General features: G+C 39.1%; 1 protein-coding gene across 1 annotated transcript in view; it reads right to left on the bottom strand.

Moving 5' to 3' along the window:
- Nucleotides 1–18,880, bottom strand: part of ADGRG6 (adhesion G protein-coupled receptor G6) — a gene marked incomplete at its 3' end in the record, with an annotated part of 106,650 nt that overhangs the window by 33,872 nt on the left and 53,898 nt on the right. Inside the window, exons 6-10 of the mRNA XM_081998398.1 lie at nucleotides 12,704–12,789; nucleotides 11,246–11,298; nucleotides 11,112–11,165; nucleotides 1,657–1,799; nucleotides 840–954 (exon numbers count right to left, since the gene is read on the bottom strand). Coding sequence (XP_081854524.1) covers nucleotides 840–954; nucleotides 1,657–1,799; nucleotides 11,112–11,165; nucleotides 11,246–11,298; nucleotides 12,704–12,789 — 451 coding nt within the window. The remainder of the gene's footprint in view (nucleotides 1–839; nucleotides 955–1,656; nucleotides 1,800–11,111; nucleotides 11,166–11,245; nucleotides 11,299–12,703; nucleotides 12,790–18,880) is intronic.

The following is an 18,880-nucleotide window of genomic DNA, read 5'->3' as shown; positions in this document are numbered from 1 at the left end:
TTTGGCATGGAACCTCAAAGCTGATTCATAGCCATATTCCCATATTGTTTTCAAAAAGCAAAAGATCGGATCTTTTCAGAACATGTTCCAGATGCAATGTGAGCGGATAAGACTACTATGTTGCATTGAATGGTGATAATCCTAAATATTGAATAAATTAATGAATATTGCATCAATGTAGCCATGTTCAAGGCACTCAAAGTGGTTCAAAGCCATATTGTTTTGGTAATATATCAAAAGAAGTAAAAATATTCCCATTTTACAAATGGGAAATAGAGATACAGTATCTAAATTTTTTGTATATGTTCATGAAGAAAGCCTACATTAGGGAAAATTTATCCTAAACCTTAAAAACACAACTTCAAACCTTTAAGCGTAAGATTATCCCCACCTTCAATTATGACTAACTACTGGCAAAATGCTTGTTTCACGGAATTTCTTTTATTTTCTATTAATGAGATGAGAGGTTCTGGATTAAACCAAATACACATCTCATCTTCATAGAATTTTGCTGAGAATTAATTATACAAGTCAGATAGTAGTAGTGGAGTGGTACCAAATGTGATCTGAGGAAAGCAGTTTCATTCTGTAAGAAGGTGCTATTTTTACAGCCACTTTGAACATATATTAATTGTGGGTCTCAATAAGCCCTACAGAAGTGGCAGATGAGCTTTTTTTTCTTACCAATGAAGTACACACTCTGACTGCACACACATCATCTCCCACAGTATAGAAATCATTTTCCTGAAATACAACACCAGCCAATGGCAACCACTGGAGAGGATGCAGTTTGCCTACATAACCACGAAGCTGCAGCTCCCAGCTATTTGAACACCTACCAGGTTCTTGATGCAGTCTGAACTGAGCTCCCATGGCATAATGTGAAGTTGGTCACCGTTGGTCTGGTATCTGGCCAAAAATAGTTTGGAGGGTTTTCTTCAGCTAAACATTTTTCTGTAAAAGCAAAAGTGTATCAGTGTTAATGTCAAATTTCTTCATCTAGTCATCTTCCATTTCTTGTCCTCAGCTTATCTACCAGTCTACAGCACAAAGCTGTCTTTAAATTAAATGCTTGGTTGTTATCTATAGAGTAGTGGCAATGAAGGGGTGCACAACAGGGGACAACATATACTGCTGCTGCTCAAGGGAAAGGATAGAACATGCATGCTGCACCCATTTGCACCCCGCCAGCCCCCACTGCTCCCTCCCAAGCGAAGGGCAGTCTCTCACCGGAAGAAGCTGAATGGGAGAAGATGAGAGCTAAAAGGAGATTGATTAAGGGCAGCAGCTGGCAGGAGCACAAACAGGGTGGAGGAGTAGGCATGAGGGGCCTTGGAGGTCCAAAATGTCTCATTATAGCTCTGGCTGTAAATTGTACTTCTTCGCCCTCAACCCACCAGAGGAGCTGTCAGGAACTGCCTCAGCCTCTTTGAACCAGACAGCAAAACACTGTGCAATCTGGAAAACTGTGCGTGTTGAAAGAGGTATCTTGAGCACAGCTCTCCGAAATTAGGGGAACAATGAGGCTTAAAGGGACAATTTAAAATCTGAAACAGTCATTCTATTTGGAAATGTGTGATTATTTTAACACAGAAGATGCTTATTTATGGACAAACAAACAAAATCTGTTGTGTAACAAAACTGAAAACTACTTACCCACTGGATCAACATCCACAGTATGAAGCTTATATCCTCCTTCCATGGTCCCATTATTATCTATGAGCTTCTGTCGGATGTCTTCCTCTTCTAAATTGATGTTGTTGGTAGAATTATAAACCAGAAGAGCCAAAACCCCAAAACTACAAGGAAAATTACCCAAGTGTTTGAGTCAGATCAGCAGAGGCCAAATGTGTGGAAATAAAAATATCTGACAAACTCTGATTTTCTGAGTATGGAACAGTGTCACCAAGACAATGTTGCTCATTTTCTGTAAATTATTATTTTTGTATATAGAAGGCCGTGACAAGAATGTACAGTTGGGATATTTCATCCTCTAGTTACCATTAAAGAAGCCTCTCATCAGAAGAGCTAAGAAATGTTTCCAGAAGATTTAGTTTATTTTAAAAGATATGAAAAAATGAAAGCACAAACTTTATGCTTTCATAAAGTGTATATGCTGTGAGTTGTCAGTTCTAAATGGGCCCTAACTGAACTTAAAAATCTGGTTGCTGATGGCTCAGGAACTTAAGAGCTGATTCATCCCACCTTACAAAACTAGTCAGGATGGGACAAGTCATCCTCCAGAGTGTCTATCTCTTCACTGACTACAGAGGAAGATCAGAAGATTAATGAAGAACAGATGCCTAACATTGAAATGCCTAAATTTTGATGGTGTGAAAAACACCCTGACACACTTCTGAAACTTTTCGTCCTAATTAGGAAAGTCTAGTTGCTCAGATGAGTAATACAAGTTTGAGCAGTAATAGCTGTTTTGTACTGTAGCCCACTGCTACTTTCTTGGGCATAAGAAGTAGTTCAAAGTGCCCAAGTCTCTTTCCTGTGAGAGAAATAAAACAGTCCCCACCCTTGTCCAAAAACATAGCTTTTCTGGAAGGGAAATAATGAACAGAAAAGCAGTTCTAGCAGGACACAGGAAAGAAGCCTAAAGTGGAAGGCTCAAAAATTTCCTCCTGGGACACAGAAAACACATGTTGGAGAAGAGAATATGTTGGTACCCAAGAGCATTGCTTGGCTCTGCCTCGTAGGAGGTGACGCCACTGAAGCATGGAATATTGGACATCCAGGGGAGCCAAAATGCGGAAAAAAGGAAAAAGCAAGCCTGCTTTGGGCTGTCTTCATCTTAGCCTTGCCCTTGGATACCCAGCAGCCTGAATAAAGACAGACCTTTGCGGTGTGTGAGCAGTTCCTGGCAGCCTGGGAGCTGGCAGCACTGCCAGCACACATGCAGTGAGCAGGGCACGCACCCAACAGAGCTGCTTCCACCGGTGGCCCCCACTGCAAGGCAGCAGCAGTGAGCTAAAGGGTCTTGTGGTCTACTTGAAGAAGAGTAGGAGAAAAAATCTGTAGGGGCACTGTATGGGAGAGGGGTAGTAGGGTTTTCAGGTACCCCTTCCTAGGCAGACCAGGATGTCATTTCCAAAAGTCTTCCAGAAAGACATCCCCATGATGACAGCTCAGAGTTGCACTTTCCAGAGGTGCCTAGTCTGGTACAGTATGAAACTACAGCTTAGTGTACAGATGTTGCTCTTAGATGGCAGATTTGACCTTCTTTCTGTCAGACATCATTCCGAAAACTGAATGCCTCCAACAAATAATTCTGAAGTACTCTCATTAGTGAAATGGCATGATTAAAAGAGCTTGCATTAGAAAACAATCTCCCCATCTAGGAAAAAAAGAAAAAAAAAAAAAGCAAAGCCCAAACTTCATAAAGAAATCATGAATGTGAACTAAATACTCCACACATTTCACTATTGCAGATGTAAAGAAATAAGTAATTCATCCCTGGTTGGTGAGGTTTTTGTTGGGTTTTTTTTATTGAACACCAGTACTCTCTTCTTGTTTCTTGACATACTCGCTGTCTTACTGGTAACATGTTGCCAGAGAAGATAAAAATGTGACTACCTGTTGGCTTGGCTTGTTTTTTCCCCCAGTGGATGTATTTTAGCAGAGAAAATCCAGTTATCCCTGCCCTGCTCCCAGAGATACTGAGTTCCTCCTAACACTCCTTTGGTCTCTGTGGAGTGTTTAACATATGGCAATAGCCTCAGCAGGGTGCATGTGCATTAACAGGCTTTTGCTGTATACCTCGGATATATTACGAGGCATAAGTTTATTATGGCATTTATTTTTAGCAGAAGCATGGAAATTGCCTACAGGATTGCCAATTCCTCCATCCCTCCAGTACTTCAGCCCCAGCATCTCCTGGCACTTAACCATCTTTCCTAAAAGATTCTGGCTTCACTCATCTGTTCCCTTTACTTCAGAAGAGGAAAACTTAATATACTGATGCCACTCCCTACCTCAGCACTTTGGCTGCAAAACAGATGTCATAAGTGAACAGTCACTGCTACTTCTGGGCTGCCTATTGCAGGACTCCCAACTAAGCAAAATGATATTTAGTACCCATAACTGTGCGGAGGGATAATGGCAACAAAACAGAAGGGACAATGATAGATGGGGTAGAACTGGTTACAGTTATCGTGAACAATTATAGAGAACAGTATTGATTATGAAGCACTGATAAATATAATCTGTTAAACCACTCTGTTATTTGTTTTCTGAGAAACTCTTGGAGCACAAGTCATGTATACTGTGTAATAAGAGCCTGTTCCATATTATGATGAAAACAATTTCTATAAACTTTTCAGAATGACTCATGCTAGCTTCCCAAAGTAAATAAATACCTTTCAACTTGACAGCTGACGCAATATGAAGCTGAGTGCTTCCTTCCACTTTTGTCACACTCAGATCCCAAAAAGAAAACATTTTAATGGCAAAGAACAAAATTCTCAATTTGGGAAACAGTAGGTTTGCACTCAAGTATATGGCAACGCTGCCATGCTCTGCTGGCGTCACTGGATTTGCTACACCCAACCTTACATCTTTTATTGGGTGCCAAAAAACCTCTCTGCTTTTATGCAGAGAGCTTCTCACAGCAGTAATCAATTACAATTTACACATCGCCTACAGTATCCTGTACTGCTGGTATTACTGCTGCCAATATAAAAAAATGGACTGTGGTGTAGGTAAACACAATGGGGGTAAGTATTCATGTCTCTCTCTTCTCTTTGATGGAAATGGTGGCAGCAGGATCAAGCAGACAGCAGGGGAAGACCGGCGTCTATCCCACTTTGTCCTGGTCCGTTGAGCTCAGCTGGCTCAGGGAGAGGAGTCCGGGAAGCTGCATCCCCATCAGCGGCAGAGGAGGCGGTGGGGGTGCCTGGGCTGCCACGGCGCGTACCACAAAGCCGGCTTTCTTCTCCGGCAGCGTGACTCAGAGCTATTCCAGGACAGCGTGCCTACACATGGGCTGTGGTCTCACTGCTACGCGACGCGAGGAGCCCAAAGGAAGGATCAACAGACCACGTGAACCGTGCAGCAGAGGCTGCCTCATACCTGGAGGTGTGTGCTTGATAATTAGCAATGCGTATCTCTCCTCTCATTTCAGCTGTCCTGGACAGACTGAGCTAACACTGCATTATTGTGGTTGCCAAACTGTTTAACAAATGACTATCAATTTATTTCATAGTTAATGTTACTTGATTTAAAGCATATAAAGAATCATTTTTAAAGCTTTTGTACTCAGGGAATCTAAACTTCTGCTAGAAGTCACTGGGAATGTCATTCCTAACTACCTTGGTATATTTAAAAAAGTTTTAAGGTGTCAGCATTAAATTCTTTACCAATCTTCTTGTTTTGTTGGCTTTGAAGATAAGCAGCGATGGGCAGCTGTAACTCAAGACTGACAGCACAGGTAGGCCCGCACAGTCACCTGTAAACACTACTAACTTCTTCACATTAACTGGACAGACAAAAAAAGAGCTGACTATTGCGTAAGTCACTCGGTGAAGATGTAATACAACCAAGCAGACAGAATGTTAGAAAACACACAGAATGAGACAGAAAGCAATATGAAAGTAGAGGGAGAAGATTTGCACAAAAGCATCTGAGTTGTGGCTAAGCCTTTACTTGAGGTGTTTTTGACTGTGATACCGTTGAAATGTTCGGAACAGAGAGCAAAAAAGTAGGACTGGGCATAATAGACACATTCAAAGTAATGCCAAGGATGAAGAGGTTCCTTTCTCAGCAGAAGGTGATGTTACAGAAAAAATAAAAATAGAATCTGAGACTTCAGGACACAAAACTAAAAATTGCAGCTACTTTTTGGACTGCTAAAAATAAAAGCATCCTTAAGCCTTCCTTTTAAGTTAATGGCCATTGTATCGGAACAGTGCTGCAAGCAGCATGGTCACGCCTCTGTGCCTGTCTTTGTGTCTCCGGGCCTTGCTCCTCCTTGCAGATCTGGCGTGGCAATACAAACAACTACAGCTTTTCAACAGAAAGCACTTATAATACGTAATGATTTGGTATGAAGACTGTCCGTTATTAGAGAAAGTAGCAGAAAGGCAAAACGGAAAGGTCTGGAATCCCTCACATTTCAACAGCTAGTCTTTGCTGAAATGAGTTTTTGGTTACGCTTGCACTGTGTTCCAAAACAACAAATAAAATCCCCATTCCCTAATACATTACTTCCCTAAAAACGAGCATCTGACAATGTGAGGCCTACACAAAATCCAGTTAAAGTCAGTGGAAAGACAAAGGAAGCCATTGGAAGCTGGATCAAGAGAAGGCAGCTTCAGCAGGAGACTAAGAAAGGATCGTCCTTCAGTCACTCCCGAACTCTTCCATCTGTGATGAAGGCTTTCGCTACAAGTCATGGGCACACAATGCCAGCAGGGCACTGCGGAGAAACCTGCAGATTTCTGCTTGCCTCTTTGTTGGTCCGTTTTTCAAGCAAAAATATTACCCATAGTGTCCACATTATGTGGCGTTTTAAATTGTTGTTCAGCGCTGGTCAAGGCTGTTGCTTACTGCCTTCAGTAAAAATGAAGTTGAAGTCTGTAGGAATAGAGGTGGGCCAGGTCCAAGTTGCTCCTAAAACCTCACCAGTAGAAACCAGGAAAATTTTTAAAATAGGAATAGGCATCACAGATGTGTTCATTTATAACAAGAGTAGCATTACTATTTAATAAAAAATAATTTCAAGTAATCTACAAAAATTGCAAAAACCTAATACTTTACTCAGTAAAGATACTTAGGACTATAAAAGCAAAATTATCCTGCTCTGATGTTGCTAACTCCTGTCTAAAACTATTACACAATATAATTAGCTTAAGTTTTATCCAAGTGCATTAAACTTTCCATTAAGTAACACAACACCCAAGAACACAGCATGAATCTGCCTCACTGACATTGGTGGCAAAACTCCCATGGACTTCAAAAAAGCAGGACTAGGCATGGGCAGCTCTGATTTCCTGCTTTCCTCTCTATTTTCATTCCTAAGAGAAGAGATTTCTGTTTAAGTTTAGTGGTCTTCACACAAATTGCTACCACTGTAGTTTTTAATTTGGATGAGTTGTTTAACAGCACTAACATTAATGCTGTTTCGCCATAGTAGAAGCAACTGAACACAGGAAATAAGCCGAAATTATTACAGTCAAGTAGTGGAAGTTAGAGCAAGCATAATCTTATTCGTATGCTAAGTGGAGAAAAGGTTATAAATGAATTGGGGTCTGAATTATCAAAATTGCTTGCAAAATAAAAGAAGAGAGGAGAAGCAGGGGAGCTGAGCTGCTTAGTAAAGACCAGTTCCCCTACTGAGGCAGCCCTATATAGTCGTCTGACAAGACTTAGGATCAGTAGAACCCTCCTCAGAAAAGCAGCACCAGTAGTCACAGAAAGTTTTGACAAAGCTGCAGAGTCATAAAAAGCAAAGAATTAACGAAAGAAACAAACACATTTATAACTTAGCTACATAAAATCCACAAATTGGCTTCACTTTCAAAGTTCTGTGCAAAATAATGGGGGACAAAGAAACAGTTATGTCCATATCCCATTCTGAACTCCTGTCTACTTTATTTTGAACAGCTGCCTTCTCATTAAGAGAAGGAAACAGTATGACCAGAGGAAAAAATTAACCACAGACACAGTCAAGTATAGCTGTGATAATATTCTGTCTATTAAAGTAGTTAATAATCTACCAAAGTATTAGCTTGATATACTGCTGTCATCCAGACATCTCACAGTATTAAAGGTGCTGATAATAATATGCACTTTTGGACTTGGCACTCTGTCTCTCATCAACATGTACTTAAACGCCTAATAAGCACAGTGTACTTTGGATTTCTGCAGCTCATAGAACACAGCAATGAAAGAATAACAATCCACTTCCATATTTTTGTTTTGCTTTTCCTTCTCCAGAATGCAGTAGTTTAAAATATTTATTTGGAAAACACCTATTTTTAACGTGCCAAAAAAAGTCAGCTTCCTACCTCCCACTTCCAGCTTCTATTTCTTCTCTGAATCATTCTCTCGAACGATTCTTCCTCTCTCACTTGCAAGAAGACTAGGTGGGGAGACCGATAACAGAAGTTCCTTGATAAAGGTATCAATGTGGCAAATAAGAATTGAAGCAAAGCAAAATGCATAGAAAAAGCTGGGAAAAGTTTGGTCATTTGGGCTTTTTTTAACTGTTGCGTAAAATACTAATCCGAAAGGTAAGGGAAAAAGATGTGACCTGAATGATAGGAATATGAATTCACGTAAAGAGGGGGCAAACTTCTCAAAGAGTAATTTAACTAATTACGATAGTGCCTCAGAAATAAGGAGGCTATGATCTTGTGGAAAATTCAGAAAAGAGAGACAAGGTTTAGTGAGTTAGACTAGCGTATTCATTTCTCTAAAAAATAAAGTTAAGGCCATGATACTTACAGGTTAGGTCTTTAACTGTGGAGTGAAATTCTGTTCAGATGAACACGAAGGTAAATGGAATAAGAAGTACTTAAAAACTCAGGGAAATAGTGGAATGTCTAAAACTGAACAGACTTATTCTTGACTATCCAAAATGGAGAAGTAAGAAAATCTTTGGATAAGTATTCACAGAAATAATTTATAGGAATATTTAATTAATAGAAATTGTATGAAATCACACTGTGAGCAAATCACATACAAGAGCTCAGCCATAACATTTCAGTGGATCACCTGAATAGTGAGAAATTAACATTACTTCCCTCAGGGATTAAAAACTTCCAAACTGTAACCTGCTGATTTTTTACACCCCAAGATGTTACTCTGGTATCTTGTAAGATTTCCTTAGACTCCTACCCAGGACAAATCCAAGAAACTTGAAAACCTAACAAAGTATCTTGAAAGCAATGATCAGGAAGTAGTAGGAGAAAAAAGTTTGCTTTCTGGATCTTCAGAAATCCAACAGATTTCTTCCTTGCAAAATCTAGAAACAGCTATGTGAACCTCAAAGAACTGGAAACCTGCTGACTAAACCCAGGAACACTGAAGACTACTGGGAAGCTGATCCTTCTTTTGTTTCAGAAGGGAAGCAACGTACAATGATAGACATATACTCAGAAGACCTAAAGCTGGGAGAACACCAACTTTTCCCAAATAGGTAATAATTTTACCAATAAACGGGGTAAGAGGTAAAAATGATGCATGAAAGTATATGCAAGAGATGCAAAATACATGAAAAACCAGCAAAAAAATCCCATGTGTGTATATATTTCTTATGTATGTATATGCACATATACAATTTGTAAAAAGTGTAATTTTTGCTAGTCACATATCATCTAGCTCAATTAAATTTTAAATTATCCCTGTGTTACTCCAACCAGGTTGCTAGGCTGGGCAGAATCTTGACTTTTTTTTTTTTTCTTTTCTTTTTGAAGAAAACATGCACAGCACAGCAATCCTGATTATTTGGAGAACAGTAACATTTTGTGTGACATGATTAGCATTTATACTAAATTATTCAGAATGATGACAAAATGCCATTTGGCCTCGACACAAAGTGCGCTAGAGCCCATAAGAAGACTAGCTTCTCATGAGACCAGGCCTCCCTTGAAAAACTTTATGCCATATTATGAATACGTAATTCCGCGTAATCCCAAACTTCCATTCTGAAAGTACATGTGATAAACAAAGTAAACGGGGTTACATCCCCATAACAGTGATACATTATTAGAAGTAATTTAGTGCCATATTCACTGTATGTCAGAAAGAGAGGGAAAGGAAAGGGAATTACTAGAATAATTGTGCCCTCTTCACCTCCTTTTTCTTATAGACCAGGAACAAGGTCAGGACGGTGGGAAGCTGAGATAAGAAGTCAGGTGTGCAGTCTATGGAGAACAGATGCTAAAAAGCCGGGCTGCTAGTCTCGTAAAAGGTGCAGCAATAAGGACGGGGAAAGCTCTATACTCCTCAGCAGTCTTGGATTGTTGGTAAAACCTGAGGCATGGTCTCCACTTCAAAGGTTTTGCTGGCATAACCGTATCATTTAGAAGTGTGAAAAAAAATCCCACCCACATCACTACACCCTACTGTAAATGTAGGTCAAGCAGCAAAATAGCCCATTCAGAGACTGAGTTTACACCGTACCAGTTAAATGGCTTTGCCAATAAAAGCTGTCTTTCTGCTGTGGGTGTGTGGGAAGGAGGGAGTACCTCTTACAAATCTTTTCACGTTTGGGTAAACTGTGTAGAAAACTGGAAGCATCAGTAACTACTTCCTGATGGTAAATTGGGAATACTGGGCTATCTCTGAAATTAAAAAGCCCAGCTGTTATCATGGCAGTTCTCAGGAGTCAGCTGTTAAAGTCCTTTCCTCCGGGACTTTTGCCTACACTGCAAACAGATATCACCCACACCCACTTGTTGCCCCTTCCTCACAAGACTAATTATGTTTTGGTTTCCTCGCCTTAATTCAGTCCTAAGATTCACTCCCTCCCCATATATCCCTCAGAAATCAGCCTGCTGCTTTCAAAGAATTCCCCCGAGGCCCAATTTCCAGGGGGTGTGACCCACCGAACTTTCTTTGGCTGCCTTTGAGGCCGCCCCAACTCAGAGCCTCTGCGCCCAGCAGAAGTCAGGAAATGAGAGCATATGGTAAATAGTTCAACTCACACTAGTTTGGCTTTCAATTCTAGCATGATTTTTCAGTGTTTTGCATCTAGTAAGAAGTCTGTTAACTCTAAAGGCTCTGGTTCAAGAGAATAACTGCAGTGGCAGTGGATAGATACCAGCGTACCAAAGCTTGTCGCTAAAGAAAGCTGGGTGTGCTGTACCACATACATATGAGATGTCTATTCAGTTTTGTGACAGACGAAACCTGAGTTCTGAAAAAATGATCTGTTAAGGTTTAAAGTTCAGCAGGTTTAAGCCAAAACAAACACAATAACCAATATCAGATTTCTGAGCACATCCAGAGCACTCAGCTTGTCAGCAGTCAAATATTTATAGACTGGCAGCATATGCCCACTAATAGACAATGAATCCAATAACAGACAATAAAGCCTGTTGTAAAGTTACTTGTAATAGCAGCCATTGGCTCTATCAAGAAAAAGTCTTTAAAAATGTTACCTTTTAATACTTCTTTTTTCTCTTACTCCCTCTTTTATGGAGCCAGGGTGGATGCTATAAAAGAAATAAACATTAATTAGGGTGGGCTAATTCTCAAAAGGAGTGTAGTATAAACGTCGTCCCCCTTCATTTACCTGATATTGACCACATATACAGTGTAATTCCAGTTCTGGAAAGTACGGTTTAGCTGAAAAACACGAAGATATTGATCACGTGAATGGTGAGATGTTAACGGGGCTCTTTGTTGCTTAAGACAGAGTTAGAATTTCACCCTTCTCCCCCTTGAGAAATCCCCTTCAGCTTTTCAAAGCAAAGAGAGCACTCTCCCATTTCAGTGAAGTGATTGTTATATTAGGTGTACAACTGGTAGTGCGAGATGTGAGCTTTTTACTGACAGAATGAAATCTCTATAAGGTCATGATACAGTGTAGAGGCAACTTGTCCTTTTCTCCCTCTCTTCCTCATCTTAAAATCTCAGAAACACCTTGATTAGAAAAGATTTACTGACAAAACTACAGGCTCAGTTTTCACCTAAAAGTCTACAACCTTACAATTATATTTTTTTCAGACCTTTCTACTATTTATTCTGAGCGGGCAACGGCTGCTCAGTCTTCCCCCTGGGAGACACTTTTGCATACTCTGCTCGGCCCAAGTGACACTGTTCTAGATTCTTTGGCTCAGGCACCTATGCACTTTGCCTGGCTACTGCTGCGAAGAGAACAGCCTTGGCAGGTGTAGATGGCTGCACTTCTGGTCTGTAGACGACTATAGGTGGTTTCTCTTCCTTAGCTTCTGAAAGCTGAAAGCCTCCCAGTTTATGAAAAGAAAAATAAAGAGTAATTGCCATATGTTTATGACATCGTATCTTCATGTAAATAGTTGGTATAAAGACTACTTACAGATTGTGTGAGTGCCACTAGGCAATAACTAGTCAAAAACTAATAGCTAGTCAATAACCGTCAAAAAGGACAGAGAGTGTCTGTATTCAGACAGGAAAAACTTTCAGAGGCAGGAACTTCAAGAATCCTCCACCCAGAGGGCCCAGGAAGGAGCTTATGTCTGCTAAAATGGGATGAAAACCCCGGGGGCTACTAGAAAGCCCAACAACTAACCTATGGCAGAAGACTTCTGAAGCAGAGAATATTAGGGTAATTTGGGAAAGTGTACTGCCTCACACAAGTGAACGCTGACTGTTTTTTTTATTATTTCTATCACAATGTAACTTCAAAACCACGTTAGCATTTAGGGACAAAACATTTGCTCTGTATAGTGATATTGGAACTTAGACATCTACCTCTTTCAATGGACAATTCCAATTACTCCATACTTTCCAAAATCTCAACTAGTATCTACATTTCTTAAGAAGCTGGCTGGTATAGTGGCAATATTCCAAAATTTTATCCATAGTGCCTAGTAGCCTCAGCTACATTTGAGTTCATTACTGCACAAATCAATAACAGAAAGATCTTCAGTAAACACATATTAATTTGAGAATTTATTCGGTATTCTCTCTTTTATTTCCTTTTCAGATTGATAATGTCAATAGGGCAGATTCATACATGTAATCACAGAGGAAAGAAAACTTAACTTACCCATTCTGCAACCACGTCATGTACTTTTGACACCGAGTTGGAGTTGGAACTAAAGACAGTTATAGATATCCTGTAGAATAGCCCACCTGTTCATTTAAAACAGCATTATAATGTTAGAAACTGAGCAAATTTACCTTTTTAACAATGACACTCTAGTTTCATGATGAATATAAAAATTGGGCCAAACCCCAGGTACAAGGACACCTCAAGCTCTTGCTTGCATTATACAAGTTTGGCACGATCAAGCCCTGCAGGCTTGGGCCCATTCTCATTAGTTCTGTTGAATTAGACAAGAATTCCCTCCCCGTCCATATTTTTGGAGACACTTGAAATGTGGCATGGAAACTCACAAACAATGTACATATAAATAGTATTTTGCACATGCCTTTAATGTGGTGTGTAAAAGCAAAATCATGAAAATGCCATGAATTTACAAAATAATCATAATAACTGAAATCTGTAATACAGATAAAGTCTGCTTTCAGTCACACTGTTATAATCCAGAATTCAATCACTGCAGATTAGATTTAAAAGTTTGTGAGAGCAGATAAGGCTCATCAATTGAGTGTAACAAGATAACTGAGAACAGAATCAGGTGGGAGAAGGGATATCCAGCTCTTGTTTTCACAGCATTGTCTTTGCTCTCAGCCTTGCCGATGGCCAGATAGCAGAAGAACCCACATTAGCTTTACAAAACTGGCAGCTGAACAAACCATCTTTCAGTCACAAAATGTGTAACACTTGACTTGGAGCAATTTTATAATCAGTAAAATTGTTTTGAAATAGATCCAGGTAAATATAAATCCTCTTTAAGCTCCTGAGTTGTTAGGCAGTGTTACAAGATTTCACATCTAATAAATAACATCATATCATCTCATAGTTATGCTCTGTGTTAAAAGTCTATACCTTTCACAAGTCAAATTTTTTTCGTTAAGCCACTAAAAATTCTGTACACTCTGGTTGGATAAAATTTCCCAGGATGTGGGGGAGGTTTAAGAGCTTCTGGATGAGTTCACTTTCATGTATGCGCACATGTGGCATTGCTTGGTTCAGGGCTGTTACCAAATGAAGTTGTGGGTCTTGATCACAGATACCTGTATTTATATAAATCTTATGTAAATCTTAAAGGGACACTACATAGGACAGAAGAGGACATGACAACAATTATACAGAAATCCCTTTCTGTCTCTTGATTGTAAAGGAACTGCTCTATCTTTCTGAGTCTAGATAAAAGACTTTTATTCTAGTTATCTACATGTGGAACAAATTTCATGTTTACAACTTCACACATAATCAGTTTACAAAAGCTTGAAATGAAAGTATCTGGAAAAAAACCTGAAGTCAGTATTTTCTCATTTAATTGTGCATATTGTTTACTATCCTATTCATGAACTGGCTTGAGTATTGTTCTTTCTTTTCATCATGGAATTGATCATATGATCACTGAGATTAGTATGAAAATTCCTCCGTGATAAAATACTAAAGAATCAATTTCTTGCAGAAAGATGGTTTTACCAGTTACCTTCTTTGGTAAGCTATGATTAAATTTTAGGTATGAGTAGAATAAACTTGCTTGTTTTTTGATTTATTGTCTTTTTTTCCTCCCATAACTCAGCAGACACACAAATTTGGTGGGCAGTTTAATCTTTAGTTTGTTATCATTACTGTGAAAGCTTCAAATAAAGAGAAAAATTCAGGCTTTGGAAGTAGAAGATTGGACTTTGGGCAAGCTGAAACACTTGCAAGACTTGGATCTCATTTATACGTATATATCTCTGTATATACATATATTCAATTTTATACGTATAATGTACCTTTTATATGTACTATTCAGATACACACATACAGAAAGTGTGCATCATATGTATTCTCACACATTCATGTATAATCATATATATAATTATAACCTTATTTATATAATTACGTATATGGACAAAATCACTTTAATATAGGAATATGCAAAGTGGTTTTAAAATCAAACATAATAACTACAAACTATTCAACAGCTTCAAGATCTCCACCAGAGGGTGACCCAAAGCATGTTTTAATGAAGCAAAAAAAGAGCAAGAACAAAGAACTAATCTACATTTTTAAACACTCTCAGGAGACTGCAATGGCAGATAGCGAAAACTAAAAATGATTTCTCACTCTCCAAATTAAACAGTGGAAAACCCACCTCAAAATGCTAAATGAAAAAAAATATTTTTATGGGCAGAAAATTGATGAAAAGTAGCCAAAGATAATTTGAAAAAAGAGGAAAAAGGAACCTGGAAAAACAATTCTCCCCACACCCACCACCAACTACAAAAATATAATGATCAATGAAATACCAGGATTTTTTTTTAAATTCTGTTAGGCAAATTATCCAAAAGTTTATTTTGGAAAATCTTTGCTTTTTAAAAGTTAAATCCTCAGAAATATATGAATACTTTAAATGAAAAACATTCATACAATCTCAAACAATAAATTGGCATAAAGATATATAAATTACATGGCAACCAAATATATTACCCTCATAGTCTCATGAGAGCTGTCTTAGAGAAGTACAGAAAAATTAGAAACCACATGCTAATGGCATTTACTATCACTAGGATGTTACAAATTCCCTTCTACTGTAATCAAATTACTATTCCAAAATCTTTTCATATGCTAAATGGATCTGTATCTAAAGGATGAAAGCTGGCTACTTCTATGTTCCATCTACCAACTGGGTATCTAATAGGTAAGATGATCTAGGTTTTTTTCTACATCTAACTTCACGGCTTGACATACTGTAGTTGACCTCAGTTTGACACTGGCAGCCCAGCTCAGTGACGGCGTAACATGAACAAGACAAAAAGACTGCAGGAGAGCTAGTAAGTTGCTTCAGTGGTGGGTAAGGGGTGGTATTTTGGCTTGTCCCAGATGGTAAATTGGTCAAGGAATGAACATGTGCCGAAACTGATGACTGATGGTACATTACAGAAGAAACTGGCATTTGGGACTCGATGAAAGAGTGACGGATGGCTGCTGCAGGTGGTGTTAGAGAGCTTTTCAAGATGGTCTCTTCGTGCTGAATAGTAACTCCACTGTATGAAGATGGCAAAGGTATCACATCATCCATTACTGCAGTTCTTGAATACTCCAAAATAAAAGACAGTTTTGCAAAATGGCCATAATCAGCATTTTCAAAATCTGAGGCATGGATAATACCAGTATTCAGAGAAGACGTTCCTTCTCTGTACTTGCTAAAGGATCCATACACCTCCCCTTCCGAATCCCATTCAGAAAGCCTCAATATGTTTGTTGATGTCAGAACAGCAGAATTCCTTATGTCTTCATTATCACCAACGATTTCTTTTCCTACTGCCCATAGAGGGTGCCTCAGATTGTCCCCTTGATTTTCAACGGAGTGTTGTCCTAAAACAGTAAGATGACTTCTTGGTGTTACTGTTGTTGGCAAACTTAACTCTGCTACATCCCACTGAGTGATCAGGCTTGGAGAAATCGTATCAAGATGGTTCTGAAAACTTTGTGGGAGTGGAGGTGTGGAGTAGCTGTTAGGAGGTACACTTTTTGAGTCTGAATGAAGAAGGTGCCTTAATTCCAAAGACAATGTCATTGGAAGGAAGTCAGAACTCATCAAGCTGATGTTTTTTAAAAAAACACCTTCATCTATTTGAACTTTACTTGCTTTTTCAATAGAATTTGTTACAGGACTGTTCACTGAAAGACTTTGCGACTGCGGTGATCCATGTGTTCTTGTACTGTTTACCAAATTCCTAACTGGTGTGTTGATCAAGAAAGCAGCTTGGCTATTCTTTGAACATGAAGGCTGGGTTCCTGAATGTGCTGGAAGGACAGAAACAAGCTGCTGTCTATTGTTTAGGAAGGTCATGTTGGTTTGATCTCTTACTATGTCAGTTCCAATTTGCACGTGCAAACTATCAAATATCATTAATTTTTCTGTGGAGTTTTCAAGTACCTTATCAAAGGCACTTACCTGTACCTGTACAGAGGGTTGATTCAAAGGTGCTTCCAGGGAAGGGAAAGGAAAATCAAAATAAAATTCACTGTTGGAAGACATGGTTAGGTTTGCAAAGTCCACTGTTGGCTGCAACTGTGATACTGACCTGCCATTACTTTCTGAAATTCTCTTTGAAAGGCCTGGAATAAATGAACTAAAGGTCTGTGTTTCCAAAGCTGATGAGTGACTAGAGTAGTTCATTTCTTCAGCCCTGTGACCTGATAATGTAATGGCAGATGTTTGTTCAGAGATACTGGCACACTTAGCAGGTGAACTAATGGATGGCAATCTCTCTGTTGGGGAAGAAAGCAGTTTATTAAACGAGAGCCACCAATTTTCTGACAGCTCCCCAGAAAACATTTGGGATGCTTCCTTCAAATGATAGGAAACAGTCCAGAAACTTCCTGTTAAAGAAGGGGAAATATCTACATATTTTGTTGGAAAATCCAAGTTACCTGAGTGCCAGGAGTTGCCAACTCTATTCATGTCCTCTGGTTCTAATATGGAAAAAGTTGACTCTTTATTTTCATTACTATCATGAAATGCATCTATATTGTTCTCCAGTACTCCATTTCTGAGGGTCTCACTTGGCTTTTGAAAATATACTGAATGTTTTAAATAATGAGACCAGTAATTGCTATTAGATACAAATATACTGTCACTTTGCAAATATATGTCAGACGACTGTTGATAAACAGGTAGCATTGTTACAACATGCTTAAATGCTGAGCTTGTCCAGCCTGTTCCTACCAGAGCTGCTGAAAATGTTAGTAGTTCTCTACTGTGTCCTAGGACTGAATTTGTCAGTGGGATGTCAGGCACAAATTTTGTGTATGTTTTTTTCATGTTTTGAAAAAAAGTTGTTGGGTTTGCACATGGAGTCTCCACAGAGGTTAAATTTGTAGTGCCTCCTGAGTGATGTTCCTTAATGTGCGTAGATTTTCTAAACTGAAAGTCACTGTTTGCTGCTAACATAGGGAAAGTTTTCCTATCAGCGTTGCCTTCTATCATTTCCAGGTAAAAATTTTCAGGTGCAAAGTCTAGCAAATCTAGCCTACTTTTTTGGAATGATGATTTCTCCTCCGTAGGTGTTATAGATAAGCTAGAAAGAAAATGGTATCTGTCTTCTTGAACGTCAGAGGTGATATGATGGTGAAATACAGAAGTCTCACCCTGCCAACTCACAGGCTCCAAGGCACTGCTTACATACATGACATTGGTTGTGCTGCTGTTGGAGGACGAAATCCATCCAGTTTCTTTTTTGTGTTCATAAGCAGTACTGTTGCTGCTAACAGGAGAGCGGAACACTGACTCAGAGTCAGAATGATCCAGCCCATCTGCCAAAGTCCATGCTAGCTCTGCATTAGGACTTCTGCGTTGAAGAAGAGGAACTGCTGCATTCACAGAAGGCTCTGTAACAGCATCTGCTGCAACTGAAGTGCCATGAAATGAACTTCCAGAATAATTCAAAATATTTTCTTTTGGTAACTGATTCATCACAGTATTATCTAGGTCGAATTTTTCTGTAAAAGCAGCCAAAGTATCATTGCTGGTCTCCTCAGAAGCAACTGATGTGGACATAGTTGGAAGAACCAAGTTGTATGTGTTTTTTCTCTCTGGGTTCTCATCTGCTGAGGTTTTACTGAAACGGAGAGGCCTTTGTTTCACTGGCCAAATAAGTGGGGTTGAGATAATTCCTATGGTTTTGACCCCTTCTATCTTAGACTCCTGCTGCCTCTGTGGTCGTGAATGGGAGGATTCAGGTGAATTTCTCTTCATTCTGAAGATAACCGTAGCAGGAAGTCTGAATTCCTGCAGGTCTGTGTGTAGTAAGCCACATAGTTAATAGATTAAAGAAAATATATGCAACTTAACTGTCTGTTCTTGGCTTTCTGCTCTTGGTCTAAAAATCAACTCACCAAGAGTGGAAAATGACGGCAGTTAGCTGAGTGACAGTTTAATTTGCTTTTACTGTAAATGAATTTGGCTTATTTTTCTTAGTCTTTCTGCTTTCTCTCTGGTGTTTCAAAGCCAAAGAAAGGACTTAATTGTCCATTTTTTATTCATACTAACATTAATAAGGCATTCAGTTCCGTCTGTAGTTAAAAAAATCAGAGTTAACTGAATATAGAGTGAGTGGCTCCACAAGAAGAAAAAAGCACAATTTTAAA

The sequence above is a fragment of the Phaethon aethereus genome, assembly GCF_964289735.1.
Source record: "Phaethon aethereus genome assembly, chromosome: 3".
Classification (NCBI taxonomy): domain Eukaryota; kingdom Metazoa; phylum Chordata; class Aves; order Phaethontiformes; family Phaethontidae; genus Phaethon; species Phaethon aethereus.
This window is presented reverse-complemented; position numbering and strand designations above follow the sequence as displayed.